The following is a 22,176-nucleotide window of genomic DNA, read 5'->3' on the forward strand; positions in this document are numbered from 1 at the left end:
GAAAATCAAAGTGAAAAATGATGCAGCAGGCTAGTCCATTTTGCTGAAATTTCATTGCAGCAGCTCAAAATGGTACTCAGTAGTTTGTATGGCCCCCAAGTGCTTGTATGCATGCCTGACAATGTCGGGGCATGATCCTGAGACGACGGAAGGTGTCCTGTGGTATTTCCTCCCAGATCTGGACCAGGGCATCACTGAGCTCCTAGACAGTCTGAGGTGCAACCTGGTGGCGTCGGATGGAGCGAAACATGATATTCCAGAGGTGTTCTTTTGGATGTAGGTCAGGCGAGCGTGAGGGCCATTCAATGGTTTCAATTCCTTCATCCTCCAGGAACTGCCTGCATACTCTCACCACATGAGGCCGGGCATTGTTGTGCACCAGGAGAAACCCAGGACGCACTGCACCAGTGTAGGATCTGCAATGTGTCCAAGGATTTCATCCCGACACCTAATGGCAGTCAGGGTGCCATTGTCTAGCCTGTAGAGGTCTGATGCGTCCCTCCATGGATATGCCTCCCCAGACCATCACTGACCCACCACCAAAACGGTCATGCTGAATGATGTTACAGGCAGCATAACCTTCCCACAGCTCCTCTGTCACGTGCTCAGGGTGAACCTGCTCTCATCTGTGAAAAACACAGGGCACCAGTGGCGGACCTGCCAGTTCTGATGTTCAATGGCAAATGCCAATCGAGCTCTATGGTGTTGGGCAGTGAGTACAGGGACCACTAGAGGACGTCGGGCCCTCGGGCCACCCTCATGAAGTCTGTTTCTGATTGTTTGGTCAGAAACATTTACCCCAGTGGCCTGCTGGAGGTCATTTTGTAGGGCTCTGGCAGTGCTCATCCTTTTCCTCCTTGCACAAACAAGCAGATATTGGTCCTGCTGATGGGCTAAGGACCTTCTATGACCCTGTCTAGCTCTCCTAGAGTAACTGCCTGTATCCTGGAATCTCTTCCAAGCCCTTGAGACTGTGCTGGGAGACACAGCAAACCTTCTGGCAATGGCACGTATTGATGTGCCATCTGGAGGAGTTGGACTGCCTGTGCAACCTCTGTAGGGTCCAGGTATGGCCTCATGCTACCAGTAGTGATACTGATCATAGCCAAATGCAAAACTAGTGATAAACAGTCAGAAAAGATGAGTAGGGAAAAAAATGTCAGTGGCGTCCACCTATAAAACCATTCCTGTTTTGAGGGTCATCCCACTGTTGCCCATCTAGTGCACCTGTTGTTATTTCATTAACACCATCACTGACCCATCAGATGTTACAGGCAGCATAACGTTCTCCACGGCTTCTCCATACCCTTTCACGTCTGTCACATGTGCTCAGGGTGAACCTGCTCTCATTTGTGAAAAGCACAGGGCACCAGTGGCGGACCTGCCAATTCTGGTGTTCAGTGGCAAATGCCAGTCGAGCTCTATGGTGCTGCGCAGTAAGCACAGGGCCCTCTAGAAGATGTTAGGCCCTCAAGCTACCCACATGAAGTCTGTTCTGATTGTTTGGTCAGAGACATTCACACCAGTAGCCTGCTGGGGGTCATTTTGTAAGTCTCTGGCAGCGCTCAACCTGTTCCTCCTTGCACAAAGGAGCAGATACCGGTCCTGCTGATGGGTTAAAGAGCTTCTACGGCCCTTTCCAGCTCTCCTAGAATAACTGCCTGTCTGTCAATGGCACGTATTTTTGTTCCATCCTGGAGGAGTTGGACTGCCTGTGCAACCTCTGTAGGGTCCAGGTATCGCCTCAGGATACCAGTAGTGACCCTGATCCTAGCCAAATGCAAAACTGGTGAAAAACAGTCAGAAAAGATGAGTAAGGAAAAGAATGTCAGTGGCTTCCACCTGTAAAACCATTCCTGTTTTGGGAGTCGTCTCATTGTTGCCTATCTAGCGCACCTGTTATAAATTTAATTAACACCAAAGCAGTTGAAACTGATTAATAACCCCCTCTGATAATTGACTGGCCAGATCAATATCCCAGGAGTTTAATTGACTTGATGCTATACTCTGATTAAAAAGTGTTCCTTTAATTTTTTTGAGCAGTGTATATTTTGGCCACACATTGCCTGATTGTTCTCTTCTGGAAGTCCAAGCCTAAACCCCCTAAAGGAAACTAATTTTCATGGCTCTATCTCAAATGATGGCTGAATTGCATTTCTCAAGACAGGTCTCCTGCTCTTGAGTCTAACAATATCCAAGCTGGCATTCAAGCAGTGCTGGGTGGAATGATTTATCCCTCAATGGTGCCTACAAAGTTCAAACACTGATGACACTCAACAAAGCCAAAGAAGAGTAGCAAACCTCCTTTCTAAATGAGCGGATACTGATACAGAGCCCATTCTGGAGGACGGCTTGAGGTGCTGCAGATTACCCAGGGGAAGGGGATACATCTCTCTCTGACCAGACTAAGCTGCTCATATCCTTAAGGGGACCTCCGGCAGACAACACCATATATATGTGCATTACGATTGCGCATCTGGTGAGTGTGTACTCCTAAAATATTCACGGCACATCACCTGGATGATATACGGAGCACTTACCTGAGATCTTTCAGACGGATCCTCACATTTTTTAAACATTTTAAGAATATAAAAGATATCTAGCACCATCTAGTGCTCACTAATACCACTCGGTACACTCTGATGCGTATTATTATGTATTTGTCACTTTATTCACCACATATATGTGATTTGTGCATTTCATATGGATGTATATGTGTATGTATGATTGCATTTATATCTGCTTGTGGTTCTAGCGCCGCACCTTTCTGTTTTTGATTATTTTGGAGGTTGTTTTGGTTTGCCTTTATGGTGCATTGACTGCTTGTGATTGTTTAGCGCTCACTTACCCTACTTTACATATTTTGGATTAAATATGTGTAGTGTCATAAAGTGGGTGCACATTGCTTTTTTTCTTAACATTTTTACCTGCTGTACACATGTTCCTTTCTTAATCATTGGTCATTCTGTTTATATTTTAGATTGTGAATCTTCAACAAGCCATCTTTTGGAAGTTACTTCCTGAAACTTCCCCATCAGAGTTTTTGCTAAGCATTATCTGTACTGCATTACATGCATCTTTATTTTTTATTTCTGTTGTGCTTAGCCAAACTAGGTTTCACCCTGCCCCTGTGCAGTCTTGCCCTATCAGAAGCTGGCACATGGTCCAGCCATGCTATGGTTGGAAACTCTTAGGAGCAGGGAGGAACCAGAAGTGATGTCACTCCCAGAAGTGATGTCACACACAGCCGGCTGGCTTATGAATAAGCGCTATGGAGCGTGAAACGCGTCAATGTTTTTCCATGCTATCATATCGACTGTGTGCTCATATGTTGTAATATTGATATTTATAGTATGCTTCAATAAATCCACACGTTTCAGCGGAGTATGCAGCCAAATTTTTCTGATTTCCTGTTGTCTTCGGAGGTGAGCCGGCAGTGCACCTCTGTGGGTGTTGGATAGGATCCTGTTGCTCCACTTGGAGCAGTGTTTCTTTTACTTGGATCAACAGTTTACGCAGCACTTTACAATATAATGGGAGGCAGTACAATAACAGTGCAGTTCAACTATTACATTAACAGATTGATACACCTTTGAAAGGTTTAAGCACCCTAAATAATAATATATTGCTGAATGGTGTAGTTAATAGTGGTGTGCAGACCTTTATTGCTAATTACAAGGACTTTCAACTCTTCCCTTCTCAATCCAAATCTAAAAAAAAAAATTGGCTATACATATACTTCATCTTCATCTCCCTAGAGATGAGGGTGATATATCTGGTAAGAAAAGCTCTGCCTGCTTTGTGTCATTGTTATATTCTTATATTTAAGTTGAGATTCTAGTACCTGGTGTTTTAGCTTTTCCAAGCACTGTTTCATTCAATAGACTAGCGATCCAAAGCTTTCAATATGCTCCCTGCAAGGACGTTTCTCACTGCACTTCATAGATCAATACATCATGCAGGGCTTTTGTAACTGTAAAGTCATGGTGTGTATTCTGATATCATTGCTAACAATCAGTACTTTAGATGTGGTTCCCATATGGACAAACTACATGGCAAATGTAATAATGCATGCATGGTCTATAGAAACTCCTAAAGAGACCCAAAGTCTCCAGACATAACTTTAACCTAAAGAGACCTTTCACCAGACATAACAATTAACTTCAAAAAGTTGCAATGTATGATGTGTACTTATAACTTTAGCAATCTGTTCTTCAAAATATTTCTTCTCTTTCTTTCTATAACAGATCAAGTTTTCCTAGGAATTTAACACTTCTGGGAGTGCTGAAAACCTCTATATGATGGCAAAAGCTGCTACGTTCACCTGTCATTGAAGTGTGTATGGCACCCCGGTCAGTCTGGTGTTTTTTCATGACTGATCAGTGCATAGTAAGTGAGAGCTGTTGCAGCAATAATATATTCATATGCAGGCAATAACAACTCCAGATAAATGAGCAGTAATGTTCTCTTTAGCCTTTGCTTGCAGGTTCCATCATTTGTTCAGACATCCTCATTGCAAAAAAAAAGGCTAACCAGAACATAACTACTCATGTACCTGCTGCCACTGCAGACAGTGACCCTCTCGGCTGACACAGACAGAAAATGTCAGAAGCAGTTGCAAAGCTGGCCAAACACTAATACACTAAGAGCATTAATATATTCCTCCACTAATGCTATACTGTGTGAATGGACAAATCCCCTACTGAGGCTATTGTATTCTGACAGCCAATGTCGGCAGCTGTCAGAATAAAGTTGCCGCTACTGAACAGTGACTGCAGCTAATTGGTTGAAGTCACTATTCTGCCAAGAATTATCTGTCTGGCTCTTTGGATTTTCAGATTGAAGGATATTGGCTGGTAGGGTGCCAGCTAGGCCGCCACTGCTTGAATTCTGCCCAGTTCATTAGAAACCAGATGAAATTTGATCGCTGTATAGCAGGGGCGGACTGACCATTTGGAAACTCGGGCACTGCCAGAGGGCCCGGGGTCAGTGGGGGGCCCCATGAGATGCCCCTGGTACCTTTTTAATAGGATTTTTTGAGTTTGGGCAAGGACACAGGGGCCCCATGATCCCCTGTTGCCCGGGGGCCCCATGAGTTGTCAGTCCGCCCCTGCTGTATAGCCAGCTTTAGGGTCAGCATTATGACTGTTTATACAACATCAATGACAACTCTTGAATAATTGCACAGTAATGATCTGTCATTTAGCCACATGGTTGAAATTTAAAGCTAGGCCAAAGCTACAATTATAAGTTGTCCACAGAGTAGGATCAGAAGTAGAAATCTTCCAGGGCTCTTGTTCTGGTGACAACACATAGTACTGCCAATATAACATAATCCACAACACACCACCATTTGTGGTAAAAACTAACTTTTTATTAACCAGAACTAATGATCAGAGATGTTTAGTGACATCATACACATTGCAACAACCATCAGATGTAATATTCAGGATTGTAAGAACAGGTGTAGCAAACTATTATCTTCTCTTAGCATGTTGGGATTTTAGTTTACTGATAGATTCAGGGTCTTTAGTATATGTCGCATCTCTCTGTTCTTTGTTTCACTTATGTGGGAATGTGCTCTCTGATAGGTCGAGTACATCAAATCATTAATTCCCTAAATTTTCAGATTTTCAGTCAACAGTTTTCTCTTCCATTGAAACAAGATTACGGTGGAGAAACCCATGACAATCAGTGGATTTGGGTCCCGTGTGTGCTTTATGGTAAGGAGTTGTGGACAAAACATAGTGTGATTTCCATAGCCCATCACTCTGTTCATATTTTCAGAATTGGTAGAAATGTATTTTATGCTTTTAGCAGAGTTCCATTGCATTTAAAGAGAAATATCAGGGAACAAGCAAAAGCATTTTGTGAGCTACTAAACTATCCAGTAAACAATGCAACTGTATTAACGTTAGAAATGTATAACTTGAGTCCTTTATAATCCACCGCAATGAGAATCCAGAGACCAACCACCTCACAAGCTCAGTAGAATGGCAATAGTTGTGTATTTACCGGAGCCTCTGCTGCGTAACTCTCTATGCTTCCTGCATCACCACCCATGTTCAAACCTCCAAGGCCAGTTTCAATCTGATTGGTGACTACATTTTTACATGAGACTCTGTATGTTAGAGGCAGTAAGGAACTTGCCATATGTGTTTTAGTACTATAGTAAGTATTCCAGGATCACCAGACATCAAACAAAACTGGAGTGTTGTACTGCAGCATGCCTGGATAAAAAATGTAATATTGTACAGGTAGCTTAAACTCCTTACTTGTATTTCAAGGGTTATTTATTCTTTTTTGCTTTTGACTGGAAAGTACCTTTAAACACTCACCTCAATGTGAGCATGTACAACATTCTACTATACAGTAGTAGTGTCCCAGGAGAAGGAGTAAGGGTGCAAATTAGACACAACAAGCAGTTCAATGAAAGCCACTCTGGGTTTGATTCACTTCTGGGATCTATGGCTTGCTCCTCTATTGCCCCTGTTACTGGGTATTTTCCCTTATATTTTTAGTGAACTAAAATCCTATGCTGAGAATTCCAGGTTCAGTCTAAGAGAAAACCAGACTTTCCTGCTTTAACGTAGTGGATTTGGAGACACAGATGAGTATAATATGCAAATTGCACTTGTCTCTTAACGAATTACAGATCCACGCACGCTAGATTTGCATGGATTTATCCTTTAGTAAAATGAGAATTTTCAAAGGCATATCAGCAGTAGCTTTAACACATTTTACCATTCCTACTCTCAGATCTATTCAGTAGGGCAATACCTAAACTTATAAAGCTATTTTCACATGGGTGATTATATTGCATCGCATTAGGGGATTCACCCCTGCTGATTCAGATCAGAACGGAAATGCATGCCACATCTGTGTCTGTTCTGAATCCATCCTGTTTTTCCTACATCTTGTGTTGGAAGAAAACTGGACTCATGTAATCCCTATGGGCGGGCGAATATAGATGGATGTGCATCCATACATATTTTTTTACATTTTCCCTTTTTCGATTTAGGTCTGCATAAAACAGGCCCAGACACAAACTTTTTTTGTGTTCAAATGTAAACATTGCAGTCCATTTTTTATTTTTCTAATCACAGGTCAAATACATACTGATGGGATGCCCATGTGAAAGGAGCCTAAAGGTGTGAAAGATCATTGACTCAAAGCAAGCAGAATTTATCCTTCACTGAGTATTTCAAACTGGAAATTGGTTGCTGTAGGGTACAGCACAGGGGTGGACTGACAACTCATGGGGCCCCCCGGGCAATAGGGGATCATGGGGCCCCTGTGTCCTTGCCCAAACTCAAAAAAGCCTATGAAAAAGGTACCAGGGGCATCTCATGGGGCCCCCTACTGACCCCGGGCCCTCGGGCAGTTTCCAAATTGGTCAGTTCACCCCTGGTACAGCATATCATCATTGCACTGACTTATTTAATAAATCTGAATGTTTATGTTCGGCCTGAACAATATTCCTGCAAAGGCACACAACGTTTCAGAAATATAAAGCATGCTAGTAGGCATCTTTCACTATGCAAACAGACACACTGATATATTTACAGATGTACTTTGATTTTGTGCCTAATTATTTTGCAGTTTCTGGGAATCATGGCATACAAATTATATTCAAACCAATGTACAGTACAACATAAACCCAATTTATAAGTGCTATAATGCTCTTAAAGCTGAACTCTAGGCACATATAAATTACATACTGTACATATATGTAGTCCTGTATTCAGTCATAAATAAATAGTTTTTTGTGTTTTTTACAGTACCTAAACTTGACCTGTTGCAGTCCCTGTACAGCTGGGCTGGAGTGTGAGAGGAAGAAGCAGCACAAGGATCCAATCAGTTCATGTGATAAGCATGCAGATAGGAAGAGAAAGCAGGGTGACAGGGAAGAGCTCATCACTGTGCTGCTTTTCACTCACTGCCTAGTCCCAGGCTGGAGGAAAGTACATGAAAACCTGGACTCAGAAGAAGTAGGTTGAATGATGCTGATTGTTATTCAACCTGCACGTCTAAAAACTTAAAGCAAAAAGGCAGTTCTGGATCAAATGAGTATTGCAGCAAAAGCTGATTATTTAATAGTATCTTTTATTCATTTATTTATGTTCTGTAGTTCTGCCCTAACCTGGTTGGGTGTTCATTGGTCATGGAACATATTTTCTCCACAGAGACCGCAGTAAATTAAAAAAAGCCTATGAAATGTAGCAAAGAGGTTCTAGGTTTGGATCTATAAACTTTTTATATTGTGGTTGGGACACCTTTTCACAAAGACCCCCCCACCCCCACACCCCTTCATCCCCAAGAGGCTCTCCTTAAGAAAACTGAGGTCTGTACATCTATTCAATTTAAATTAGTTACCCAAATCCTTATGACTGCCCTCACGTTACCCAACCACGGACACCTTGTTGTGCTGGACCTCTTCCCTTCCTTGCCTTGTCTCCCCCCCTTTCCAATTGCCCTTCCCTTTGTTCCCCTTGTGTATACTTTTTATTTTTGTCCATTTTCCCCTTCCCTTCCTCCTCCTGTATCGTTCAGTTGACAGATTATACTATGGCCAGTTCCTTTGGCAGAAAAAACGCTGTTCCAGAGCGTTTTTGTACATAGTTTAGGCGAATTTAGGAGAGTTTAGAGTTTTTTCTGCCAGAAAGCTCAAATAAAAAATGCAAACCATTAGAGGCTGTAATGCCTATGAAATGTGTTTTCCTTGGACCCTTTGTTTCTTGGGTAATGTTTACAATAAAGCATTGTCGCCCAAATGCCAGGGAGAAGTGATGATGTAATTTCTTTAGCCAAAGGAACAGAATCACAAGATATTCTGCTGAGAGCAAGATAAAACCTTGTTTATGGAATGTACCGTGTTTATGACATCTAGTAACCTCACATTAAGAGATAAAAACCTGTTTAAGGACATCTAAGTTAGAAATCCTTAAGTCTGGGGGAGATGAAAAGAGGTTTTGGGGTAGATTAGAAGAAAAAGTGTGACTTTTCAGATAACGAATATGGTGGTTGAACATGACTGTTATCCTTGCGGAACCCTTCTGCTAGCCCCTCCCGTAGTGGGTGTGGTGCCACCCACTACTGGACTGCTTCCAGAAAAAGGTTTATAAGGTGAAGGTCCGGGCAAGCTCCCCTAGTGGCCAGAAGACGTTCTGACACTGGGATTTTTACCAAGGCTATATGGGCTCATCAACTGGCCTATGGCTTCTCCGTGACCCCCTGGGCAGTTTGGTTCCGATGGGATTTGTTCCTCCCAGCTTCCACATAGCCTCAGTAATGTATTAATTCTATGCTGTGATGCTGTCAAATGATGTGTTTATTTCATGCTGTAATGCTCACATTATTATTGGTGTGTGTTATTATGCAGATTGTGATGACTATAAGATATATCCTCCTGTGTGTCGTGTGATAATAAAAGTGGAGGTTTTGACAGTGCAAGAATATTGCAGTTAGAATCTAAAGTTATTTCTTGGAGTGCCGGGTGAATGCTATGATGTGCCAGGGCAGGTATTCATTGGGTAGTTGGTCTTTCACAATGCAAAGAACATGTAATATTTTAAATGCTGATTAAAAGTACCTGCACGACTGCATGTTGATTGTGTGCATGTATATGACTTGTTTTTAGTAATTGCATCCAGCAACGCTATTCCAGAGGCATATTTTTTCCTGCTTAAAATATGCCTCTAATCGTCCCAATATGCATGGACACATAGGATAACACTGAACTGCTTCTACAGGCAAAACACACGACTCCTGTAGAAGCAATGATTTTTAAGCCAGTGTGCACGGCGCCTTAGATGGTTCTGGCCCTCCTGTTCTTCAGGCTTTCTGTATGCATATGTATTTCAATGCATGCCTGTATCCTTCTGAGCAGTAATATAGTCTATTTATGTCTTTAAATAAATGTGCATGTCCCAGTGCCTTGTATTTACAGTTGGGAAAATAATTATTTGATCTCCTGCAGATTTTGTAAGTTTGCCCACCTAAAAAGAAATTAAGGGTCTATATTTTTTTTATCATAGGTGTAATTTAAATGATAGAGACAGTATATCAACCAAAAAACATCAGTTTTTCTGCATTTGTTCTGCAAGGGCACAACAAAATCAATTGCTCGCTATGTGCCCTGTTCACACCACAACATTAGTATCACATGCAGATTTTTTCTGCGCAGGAACCTGCAACATGTATAAAACTAATTGAAGCGTGCATGAAATCTGATGTGAACTGATGTCTCTGCAAGCAAAATCTGCGTGTCAGTTTCCATCAGTTTTTCAGCGCGTATGGTGTGAACAAGGCCTTGTATGGTTTGTGTCATTCCTCTAACTGCTACTTTTTTAAAGAGAGATGAAAAATAACAAGTTTAGTGGCCAGATAACCAGGTGAAAATAGAGGAAAAAATAGCCTAAAAAACAATGCAAATATCACATCTAAAAATTGATAAGCTGTTATATTTTACATTTCTTTTGTTTCTGGGTTTATTACCACTTTAAATATATTTAAAGTAAAACAACCATATTTTATAGTAAACCTATGCCCAGCTGCACACTAAAGTATTTTTCTATTCAGAACAAACAGTAAACAGACTTTAACACAAACCCTCATTCACCTCTGTACCTACTGTCATTGTGGAGAAAAACAAGGAGTTCTATGGATATCATTTATACTTTAAAGTGGTTGTAAAGGCTCAAGGTTTTTCACCTTCATACATTCTATGCATGAAAGTAAAAAAACCTTCTGTGTGCCCCCAGCCACCTCAATACTTACCTGAGCCCCATCGAGATCCAGCAATATGCATGACAGCCTTAGCTGTCCCGGGACTCTGCCTCCTCATTGGCTGAGACAGCATGCAGGAGTCATTGGCTTCTGCTGTTGTCAATCATAGCCAGTCAACCAATGAGGAGATGGGGGCGGGGCCAAGCCTGGACACACAGAGCAGCGGGTGCCCCCATAGCAAGATGCTTGCTGTGGAGCACCCGACAGGGGGTAGGGGACAGGAGAGCCTGCAGGGGACCCAAGAAGAGGAGAATCCAGGCTGCTCTGTGGAAAACCACTACATACAGCAAGTAAGTATAGACATGTTTGTTATTTTACAAAAAAAAACCCTTTAGTATCACTTTAAGTTTATAATATCAATATTATGATATCAATACAAACAATAGTAATTGTTAACAATCCAATATAAACAATATAATATTACTTAAAAATCTCCTTTCATACTGTGAGTGCTGCTTGTTTTCCTCTGCTGTTTACTTTCCATTTCTAAGGACTATGTATCCCATGGTACCTTGCTACTTCCAAGCAGAGATTTCTTTACTGTCTCTGCCTCCTTAAACCCTCCACTCAGCACCTCTGTACTTCAGCAAAGTTACAAACGTTGCCATCATCAGATTATTAAGAGTAGGCTGGAATTAATTGAAGTACAATGCAGAAATTGATATATGATTCTACATTTTGACATAGATATGCTTTAAACTTTAAAGTTCACAGCAGAGACACCGACATCCCATTTTTATTTCTAGGAGTGCTGATCCTAGCAGCCTTTCATCCCTCTAATGCAGGCTTGGGCAAATAATGGCCCCAGGGCCATATTGGGCCCTTTGGCTCTCCCTATCCAGCCCTCAATGCCTCCATTATCAGCATTTCATTCTGCGCCTGTCAGCTTCCACATTGAGGAAGCTGACAGGTTCAGAGAAACACGCTAACAGATGTCTGTGTGGAAGGAGAGAGCCTGAGGAGCAGATTGGTAACAGCGAAGAGGATTGGTAATGGTGGGAGAGTGTTGCCTAGAGAAGTTCTGATGCTCCCCTGCCACTTTGCTACCTTGGCAAGTTCTTCCTGTGTCAGTGCCTGCACGCTACAAACCCCAGGAGCGGTACTCCTGTTCTTCAGTCCAGGTCAGGATCTGCAGAAATCCCCATTGTACCGATCTCAGGCTCTCTCCTTCCAATCACAGGGCATTTTACATGCAGCAGAGTTGTTATATCACCACCTCACTACTTGATTTAACCCTAAAATACTGCACTACATTGCACGCAGTTGCAGCACTCAATGGACGAGTTTGATAAGTGGTGCAGCTTCTAAAACTCTGCAGCCCAAGTATGAAATGCCTGGGCCGCAGCATGTGAACAGCCCAGTCTGGCTGTTATTTTACAGCCGCCTGTTTTTACCACCCCCCAACTGCCCATCTGAAAGAGACCTAATTTATGAGCAGTTGTACCAAGTACCAAGCGTTTGTTTTCTATATGTTTATGTACCTATGGACCTTCCCAGGTGCAAATTTAATACTGGCCAAAATTAAAGTGTTACTAAACCCATGACCCTGTGTTCACTATATCTGGTCTCCTGCAGTACACTTAACATGGAAATGCAATTATGTTAGTAAATATAAACTGCTAAATCCCCTTTCTCATATTCTTCTATCAGTGTCCAGCCGAGCACATGTTAAAGCTTGTAGGAGGAATTTTCATTTTGCTTTAGGAGGATGCAGGGCCCCTGACCTCTGTCTGGACAGTGCTGATTGGCCCAGTGCTGATCACATGCACTCTCCCAAGAAAAAAAAAACCTCTCTAGCAACACACACCAAACTGAGCATGTGCAGAGAGACTCCACATAATATGTCTTATTAGGAGATAAGAGGAGGACACTGGAAGAAGGGGAGGATCAGAGAAGTCAAGATCAAACTGCGTTTTTACACAATTCAGAGGATTAATCCTTTAAGTTCCACAGTGAGAATAACAAGAATGCTTTACTGCAAATAGAGACTGATTTTACTGTTGTGGGTTTAATAACACTTTAAGTTTGGCCTTCCATAACAGTCCCGATTTCCCATGTTGCCCCTTGGTAAAATTAATTCCCCACCCTGGCTCTAATGTAAGCACACAACAGGTGTTTCCATCCTGTTAAAAACTGACAATCTTTTTGTTGTGATCTTTGAGAATCCTTGAAAATGAACTGCTTTACAATACAAACAACTAAAGAGATGGGCAAAGAGCTGTTTTAAAGCTCTCTTACTGCTTGTTAACAATATGTAAAGAATGTATTGCCCTTAGTCTGGGCACAGGTGCACTTTAGACATCAGCAAATGAATGCGATTATTCCTTGAGATTAGATTAGATAACAGGAACTTCAACATAACATAACACATACATAATGCCTAATATTACAAAACACGGGTTTTTTTTTTCACAAGAAGCCATGCAAATATAAAGGCAGAAGCACATATAAACATTTCACAATTTGTCCATCTAAGTGCCATGCTCGTATATTAATCAGCCTTACACTGTACATACCTCTTAATGCCTTAGGCATTGCCATCATCTGTAGAGAAGGGAAAATACGCTGTTAGGGTTTAATTTAGCTGGGCAAAGAAATGTAAGAGATGGGAATTTATACATATATCATATGAGCACAAACTGACAAACAGCCAGCTGCAAATGCCCAGATATAAGCTTTCTTGGTGATAACTTTTCCACAGTTCTGTATGACACCACATATGAATCACATCTAAAAACATTACCCACCAGTGTCAAGGGCACTGTTTACACCACTAGCCTTAAGTGCTAGCAAAGTCCTAGACAAGATAGGTTGATAGAAGAAACACTCTAATGCATGTCTTTCTACTGAATCCAGAAAAGTTCAAAGAGTTGTGTTTGTAGAATAGGATTGAGGGTTTTATATAATAATAAAGCTCTTTTTACAAGTGTGTATAGTTTCCTATATGTCCTTCCAGCATCTGTGCACCTGCAGATGCCTGTTGTTTGGTGGGGTCGTTTAACCACAGAGTTTCAAGGCTAAGGCTGGCCATACATGGGTCGATTTTCGAACGATTTTTAGTTTGAAAATAGGACCTAAGAATAATCGGCTGATTTTCGCTCTATTAGTGGGGCAATGGCACCGGCCGATTTTCATGGTCCCTCCTTGTTTCGTTTATCGGGCGTGCTGAAAACTTCATGAAAAACAACCGGTTTTTGAAATCACAGAACAAACGATGTTTTCGATTTTCGATCTAAAAAATCGTTCGGAATTCGACCCATGTATGGCCTGCTTAAGCCAAGTCCCCTAAAGCCTTGATGGTGGCTAGGCTTCTTCATTCAGATGTGTCTAAATGCTATCTTAGATGCAGCAGCACTCTGTGTTTGGCTGTATACAAATGAGATGACTAGTTGTGGCTAGTTTGTACATGGCCAAAAACATCATATGCTGGATGCAAACTGTCTGCATTCAAGGTCGGTTAGAATGCCTAATCGCTTGTATTTGTTCACGTAAGTAGTTATATGCAAACAGTGGTGGCACTGGCCATACAAATCTGGCCATGTGACTTCGGGCCACAGTTAACTGCACCTAGAATGGGCATTGGGCAAATTTTTTCTGAATCAACTAATTGCCCATGTAAATGGGCCCTAACAGTTAACTGCAGGTAATTATATTTTTTTTATTATTTAATTGGTAATGAAATTTAAGTGAATTTATGGCCACAACTTTTTCTTCTAGTTTTGGATAGAGTAGGGAATGAGTAAAGCTGATGTAAGTTTATTTTTTTGTGTTCCAGTCCCCTGACTCTTTGTCTACCAGGGACAACAGAAAGAGAGGGAATCTTTGCAAAAAGAGTGCCATGAAAAGATTTCCCTTTATCTCCTGTTCCAGAGACAATGGTAACATGTAGGATTTCCCGTATGTTTCTGTCTTGGTGACAATAGTCACAGGATAAAGAACTTGTGAATCTTCTTAGGGGGTGGTCACATTCAGCTATAAATCTAAACCTTCACTACTGTATCACATACTTAATTGTTTTGGATATATTGTACTGCTGTGATATATTTTAGCTTGGCCTACAGATAGGTCTACAGATATGTAATTTAAATAAAGCTCCATTTATCTACTATGGACAACTACTGGGACTCCTTGACTGCACTGTAAATGTTTTTCTAAATATGAACTAACCCTTTAAATTGGGCTTTTTCTGTAACAGACGCATATGCTACAAAACATAGTCAAACCCCTGATCTGATGAGCACAGCAGAACTTTTACTGTCATTTATACACGGGACAGAATTGTGAAGGTTTTACAGCATGGCCTTAACTACAATCACAGCAGACCATGAAACAAAGTCAGTATGGATGTTCATAAACCCTCTTCTAAACAAAAGTCAGTCTGTCTAGAAATATTGTGCCCTTTGACCACTTTTTCTTAGTTGTTTAAATGTATAGGCATTATATATATATATATATATATATATATATACACACACTGCTCAAAAAAATTAAAGGAACACTTTGAAAACACATTAGAACTCAATGGGGAAAAATATCATGTTAGATATCTATACTGATATGGACTGGGTAACGTGTTAGGAACGTAAGGATGCCCCATCGTTTGATGGAAATGAAAATTATCAACCTACAGAGGACTGAATTCAAAGACATCCTGAAAATTAAAGTGAAATAATGATGCAGCATGCTAGTCTATTTTGTTGAAATTTCATTGCAGCAACTCAAAATGATACTCAGTAGTTTGTATGGCCCCCATGTGCTTGTATGCATGCCTGACAATATCGGGGCATGCTACTAATGAGACTACGGATGGTGTCCTTTGGGTATTTCCTCCCAGATCTGGATCAGGGCATCACTGAGCTCCTGAACGGTCTGAGTTGCAACCTCGCGGCGTTGGATGGACCAAAACATAATATCCCAGAGGTGTTCTACTGGATTTATGTCAGGCAAGTGTGGGAGCCATTCAATGGTATGAATTCCTTCATCCTCCAGGACCTGCCTGCATACTCTCGCCACATGAGGCCGGGCATTGTTGTGCACCAGGAGAAACCCAGGACCCACTGCACCAGTGTAGGGTCTGGCAATGGGTCCAAGGATTTCGTCCCGATACCTAATGGCAATCAGGGTGCCATTGTCTAGCCTGTAGAGGTCTGCGCGTTCCTCCATGCATATGTCTCCCCAGACCATCAATGACCCACCACCAAAATGGTCATGCTGAACGATGCTACAGGCAGCATAACCTTCTCCAAGACCCTTTCACGTCTGTCACATGTGCTCAGGGTGAGCTTGCTCTTATCTATGAAAAGCACAGGGCACCAGTGGCTGACCTGCCAATTCTGGTGTTCAATGGCAAATGCCAATCAAACTCTATGTTGCCGGGCACAGGACCCATTAGAGGATGTCGGGCCCTCATACCACCCTCATGAAGTCTGTTTCTGATTGTTTGGTCAGAGACATTCACACCAGTGGTCTGCTGGAGGTCATTTTGTAGGGCTCGGGCAGTGCTCATCCTGTTCCTCCTTGCACAAAGGAGCAGATACCAGTCCTGCTGATGGGTTAAGGACTTTCTACGGTCCTGTCCAGCTCTCCTAGAGTAACTGTCTGTCTCCTGGAATCTCCTCCATGCTCTTACAGCATGGCCTGTGCTGTGCTGGGAGACACAGCAAACCTTCTGGCATGTTCCAGGATGGCACTTCATGTTGATGTGCCATCCTGGAGGAGTTGGACTGCCTGTGCAACCTCTGTAGGGTCCAGGTATCGCCTCATGCTACCAGTAGTGATACTGACCCTATCCAAATGCAAAACTAGTGAAAAACAGTCAGAAAAGATAAGTAGAGAAAAAAATGTTAATGGTCTCCACCTGTAAAACCATTCCTGTTTTGGGAGTCGTTTCACTGTTGCCCATGTAGTGCACCTGTTGTTAATTTCATTAACACCACAGCAGCTGAAACTGATACACAACCCTCTCTGCTACTTAACAGACCAGATCAAAATCCCAGGAGTTTAATTGACTTGATGCTATACTCTGATTAAAAAGTGTTCCTTTAATTTTTTGAAGCACAGTATATATATAGATATATATATATAGAGAGAGAGAGAGACAGAGAGAGAGAGAATATTATGCCTATAAACGTAAACTGGTCCAAGAGTGGTCCACTGGTAACATTAGTCCATTCACAAATCTGTTTTGCATCAATTTCTCTTTTCTTTTTAAGTTTAGGGGCATATTTATAGGGATATTCACCAGGAAACTTTTGTCCTGTTTATAAATTTCATTCACCACAGTATTTGTCTGTAAAAAACAATTTTTTTAAATTTCAGTTGCAGGGGCGGACTGACAACTCATGGGGCCCCTGGGCAATAGGGGATCATGGCAAAAGGGGGGCCACTGCAAAGTGGAATTAGTATGCAATGACCGCCTATGGGGCCCATTGTCCATAGTCATTAACATGGATTTTATACACATACACACTCCCAAAAACAACAAGGCCCCCACCCCACACATTACAAACCTAGGACATCAGGGATGCAGGCTGCGCTCTCCATGGCATCGTTGACACCAGCCTACAAACCATTGAGCATTTTTAATACTGATGGCATCATAGGGAGGCAAAAGGTATAAGCATAAAATACACACTAAAGTGCATTATCTGGTAGCAGCGTGCCACAGTGTATGATATAAAAAAATATATCTCTACAGGAAAGAAATTAATGGCTTTTATGGTGGCTGTGTTCCAAATAAATGTTCCTACTTACAAAAAGGATTAGTATAAAATGATTAGCAGACTAGGAAATTTATTTATACAGTTGATACAGCTTCCAAAAAGCTGACGGAATGGCACAGATTTATACATAGGTGCAGCACAGTGACATGAAATAAAGTACTATTTGCAGCATTTCCTTTTAGATGCTGTGAGAATGCTGTAATAAAATATATTATTAAGCTTAAAAATATCCAATTTATCATACTAACTCAGACACTATTTCATGAAGGTATCAGAATATAAAATCACTGAGCAGTAGAGTATCAAAATTAATATGTTCTTGATATAGGAGAATATCGTAAATACTTTTTTAAAGTGACAGATGAAGCAGTGTCCTTTGGCACTGTGTTTATTGGGGCTTCTTTCTCATTTTATATCTTGAATCCCTACATGCACACAGAACAGTGTATTAGTACATGAATAACAGAATGACACTTTTTCTATACAGAAAAAATACATCCAGAAACAGATGTTCAACAATATCTCAAGTGAATTTATATAAATGTACTAACACACATAAGATGTCTATTTTGTAAAAACTGCCTTTTTTCAGAATCAAGGGACCCTGGCCTCCTCACATTATCCCCTATGTCTAGGCTATCCACACTCAAAGGAAAACCACAAGCCAATGGTTAGGGGTTGTAGACAACAGTATATTATGCTGTGTTTTCAAACTTGTTAGAATAAGAATTTTCTGTGTAAATCTGTCAGTTTGCTTGAGATCTTCTCTAAAACACTAAACATCAAGGCTTCAGAAGACCATAAAGAACAACACTTCAGGTTTTGTGATGATCCTGAGTAGAGGTTATCATTTTATGTTCCTATTTTATGAGACCTTAGAGCAAGACCAACCAATATACCACAATCATTTCAATCCCTTCAACCAATAAAGCCTTTCTTTTTATGCTGTCCTACTAACGGTTAGCCAACAACTAGCTAACGGAACTGACAGAAGAAGCTTTGTGTTTCATTCCAAAACTGAATTTACTTCTGTGAATAATTCTGTAAAACTGCAATACAATCACATAAACTGAAGTTACAATATGCTTGTAATCTTGTCTCTCACAAATGCCTACAATGAACACATTTCTTGCAAACAGCTACCAACAAATCACATTAAATACAATTAAATGCGAACTAGAGACTAACAAACACAACAAATGAACTTACAGGTACAGTGGGGATCGAAAGTTTGGGCACCCCCGCTAAAAATTTGTAATAATGTGCATAAAGAAGCCAAGGAAAGATGGAAAAATCTCCAAAAGGCATCAAATTACAGATTAGACATTCTTATAATATGTCAACAAAAGTTATATTTTATTTCCATCATTTACACTTTCAAAATAACAGAAAACAAAAAAATGGCGTCTGCAAAAGTTTGGGCACCCTGCAGAGTTAATATCTTGTACTGCCCCCTTTGGCAAGTATCACAGCTTGTAAACGCTTTTTGTAGCCAGCCAAGAGTCTTTCAATTCTTGTTTGAGGTATCTTTGCCCATTATTCCTTACAAAAGTCTTCCAGTTCTTTCTGGGCTGTCTGTCACGCACTGCTCTTTTAAGGTCTATCCATAGATTTTCAATTATGTTGAGGTCAGGAGATTTTGAAGGCGATGGCAAAACCTTCAGTTTACGCCTCTTGATGTAATCCCCCGTGAATATGGAGGTGTGTTTAGGATCATTATCCATTTGTAGAAGCCATCCTCTCTTTAACTTCAGCTTTTTCACAGATGGCATCAAGTTACCATTCAAAATTTGCTGAAATTTTATTGAATCCATTTTTCCTTCTACTCGTGAGATGTTCCCTGTGCCACTGGCTGCAACACAACCCCAAAGCATGATTGATCCAACCCCATGCTTAACAGTTGGACAGAGGTTCTTTTCATTAAATTCTGTGCCCCTTCTTCTCCAAACTTACCTTTGCTCATTCCGGCCAAAAAGTTCAATTTTAACCTCATCGGTCCACAGAACTTGTTTCCAAAATGCATCAGGCTTGTCTATATGTTCATTTGCAAAGTTCAAACGATGATTTTTGCGGTGAGGACGTAGAAGAGGTTTTCTTCTGATGACTCTTCCATGAAGACCATATTTGTACAAGTATCTCTTTATAGTGGAATAGTGTACCACAACTCCAGTGTGTGCCAGATCTTTCTGGAGGGATCGTGCAGTCAAACGTGGGTTTTGAATTGTTTTTCTCACAATCCTGCGAGCTGTTCTGTCTGATATTTTTCTTGGTCTTCCAGATCTTGCTTTAACTTCCACTGTTCCTGATGACTGCCATTTCTTTATTACATTCCGAACAGAGGATATTGACATCTGAAAACGCTTTGCTATCTTCTTATAGCCTTCTCCAGCTTTGTGAGCGTCAACTATTTTCAGTTTTCTAGACAACTGCTTAGAACTGCATGGTGCTGATTGTTGGGGCAAGGTCAGATGAGTCTGGGCATTTAAAACCTTTGAGATTGACATCATCTGGTCTTCCCAGACGATGATTGAGAACAATCCATGACACTGGCAGGTCTCAGCTATGCAAAGGGGGCAGTGCATGCTATAAATTCTGCAGGGTGCCCAAACTTTTGCAGACGCCATTTTTTTGTTTTCTGTTATTTTGAAAGTGTAAATGATGGAAATAAAATCTAACTTTTGTTGACATATTATAAGAATGTCTAATCTGTAATTTGATGCCTTTTGGAGATTTTTCCATCTTTCCTTGGCTTCTTTATGCACATTAATACAAATTTTTAGCTGGGGTGCCCAAACTTTCGATCCCCACTGTATATGTGTATCAAAGGGAGAAACTGGTGTGTTCTTCTAGAAGTTAAAGAGGAAGTGCAGTAGTTTATGGGAAATCTTTTTTTACAAAACACTCCCTATTCTTGTTGAAAGGAATAATAAAAAAGGTGCAATTGCAGTGAACACAATGATGTGAATACAGAACATTCCCCGTTTAGTATAAATATACACCATTACTACAGGTGAAACTCGAAAAAATAGAATATCGTGCAAAAGTTCATTTATTTCAGTAATGCAACTTAAAAGGTGAAACTAATATATGAGATAGACTCATTACATGCAAAGCAAGATAGTTCAAGCCATGATTTGTCATAATTGTGATGATTATGGTTTACAGCTCATGAAAACCCCAAATCCACAATCTCAGAAAATTAGAATATTACATGCAATCAATAAAACAAGGATTGTACATAGAACAATATCGGACCTCTGAAAAGTATAAGCATGCATATGTACTCAGTACTTGGTTTGGGCCCCTTTTGCAGCAATTACTGCCTCAATGCGGCGTGGCATGGAAGCTATTAGCCTGTGGCACTGCTGAGGTGTTATGGAAGACCAGGATGCTTCAATAGCGGCCTTCAGCTCTTCTGCATTGTTCAGTCTCATGTCTCTCATCTTTCTATTGGCAATGCCCCATAGATTCTCTATGGAGTTCTCTATGGGGTTCAGGTCAGGCGAGTTTGCTGGCCAATCAAGCACAGTAATCCTACAGTCAGTGAACCAGGTTTTGGTGCTTTTGGCAGGGTGGGCAGGTGCCAAGTCCTGCTGGAAAATGAAGTCAGCGTCCTTATAAAGCTCGTCTGTGGAAGGAAGCATGAAGTGCTCCAAAATCTCCTGGTAGACGGCTGTGTTGACCCTGGACTTAATGAAGCACAGTGGACCAACACCAATAGATGACACGGCTCCCCAAATCAACACAGACTGTGGAAACTTCACACTGGACTTCAAGCATCTTGCAGTGTGTGCCTCTCCATTCTTCCTCCATACTCTGGGTCCTTGGTTTCCAAATGAGATGCAAAAGTTGCTCTCATCAGAAAAGAGGACTTTGGACCACTGAGTAACAGACCAGGTCTGTTTTTCTTTAGCCCAGGTAAGACGCTTCTGACCTTGTTTGTTGTTCAGGAGTGGCTTGACAAGAGGAGTACAACATTTGAAGCCCATGTCCAGGATTCGTCTTTGTGTGGTGGCTCTTGATGCACTGACTCCAGCCTCACTCCACTCCTTGTGAAAGTCTCCAACACTTTTGAATGGCCTTTTCCTGACATTCCTCTCCAGGCTGCGGTCATCCCTGCTGCTTGTGCACCTTTTTCTTCCACACTTTTCCCTTCCACATAACTTTCTATTAATGTGCTTTGATACAGCACTTTGGGAACATCCAACTTCTTTTGCAATTACCTTTTGAGGCTTTCCCACCTTATGGAGGGTGTCAATGATGGTTTTCTGCACAACTGTCAGGTCAGCAGTCTTTCCCATGATTGTGATTCCTACTGAACCAGACTGAGAGACCATTTAAAGGCTCAGGAACCCTTTGCAGGTGTTATGGCTTAATTAGCTGATTAGAGTGGGACACTTTGAGCCTAGAATATTGCACCTTTTCACAATATTCTAATTTTCTGAGATTGTGGCTTACAGCTCATGAAAACCCCAAATCCACAATCATCACAATTATAACAAATCACGGCTTGAACTATCTTGCTTTGCATGTTTTGAGTCTATTAGTTTCACCTTTTAAGTTGCATTACTGAAGTAAATGAACTTTTTCACGATATTCTAATTTTTCGAGTTTCACCTATATATATCTTTGAATTACTGTAACATTTAACTAAGTAGCTCTTTAT

General features: G+C 41.1%; 1 protein-coding gene across 2 annotated transcripts in view; it reads right to left on the bottom strand.

The window, feature by feature from the left end:
• The window catches only part of LHFPL3 (LHFPL tetraspan subfamily member 3), a 101,217-nt gene that overhangs the window by 8,617 nt on the left and 70,424 nt on the right, over positions 1-22,176 (bottom strand). The window contains exon 3 of one of the 2 annotated variants that reach the window (XM_089685510.1): positions 13,305-13,332. The exons of the other annotated variant lie outside the window; for it this stretch is intronic. Within the exon in view, the coding sequence (XP_089541636.1) occupies positions 13,316-13,332 (17 nt within the window). The 3' untranslated portion in view covers positions 13,305-13,315. The remainder of the gene's footprint in view (positions 1-13,304; positions 13,333-22,176) is intronic. 2 annotated transcript variants of the gene reach the window in all.

This window comes from Staurois parvus, unplaced genomic scaffold, assembly GCF_062004578.1.
Source record: "Staurois parvus isolate SC_StPar_1 unplaced genomic scaffold, SC_StPar_1.0 ptg000019l, whole genome shotgun sequence".
Lineage (NCBI taxonomy): Eukaryota > Metazoa > Chordata > Amphibia > Anura > Ranidae > Staurois > Staurois parvus.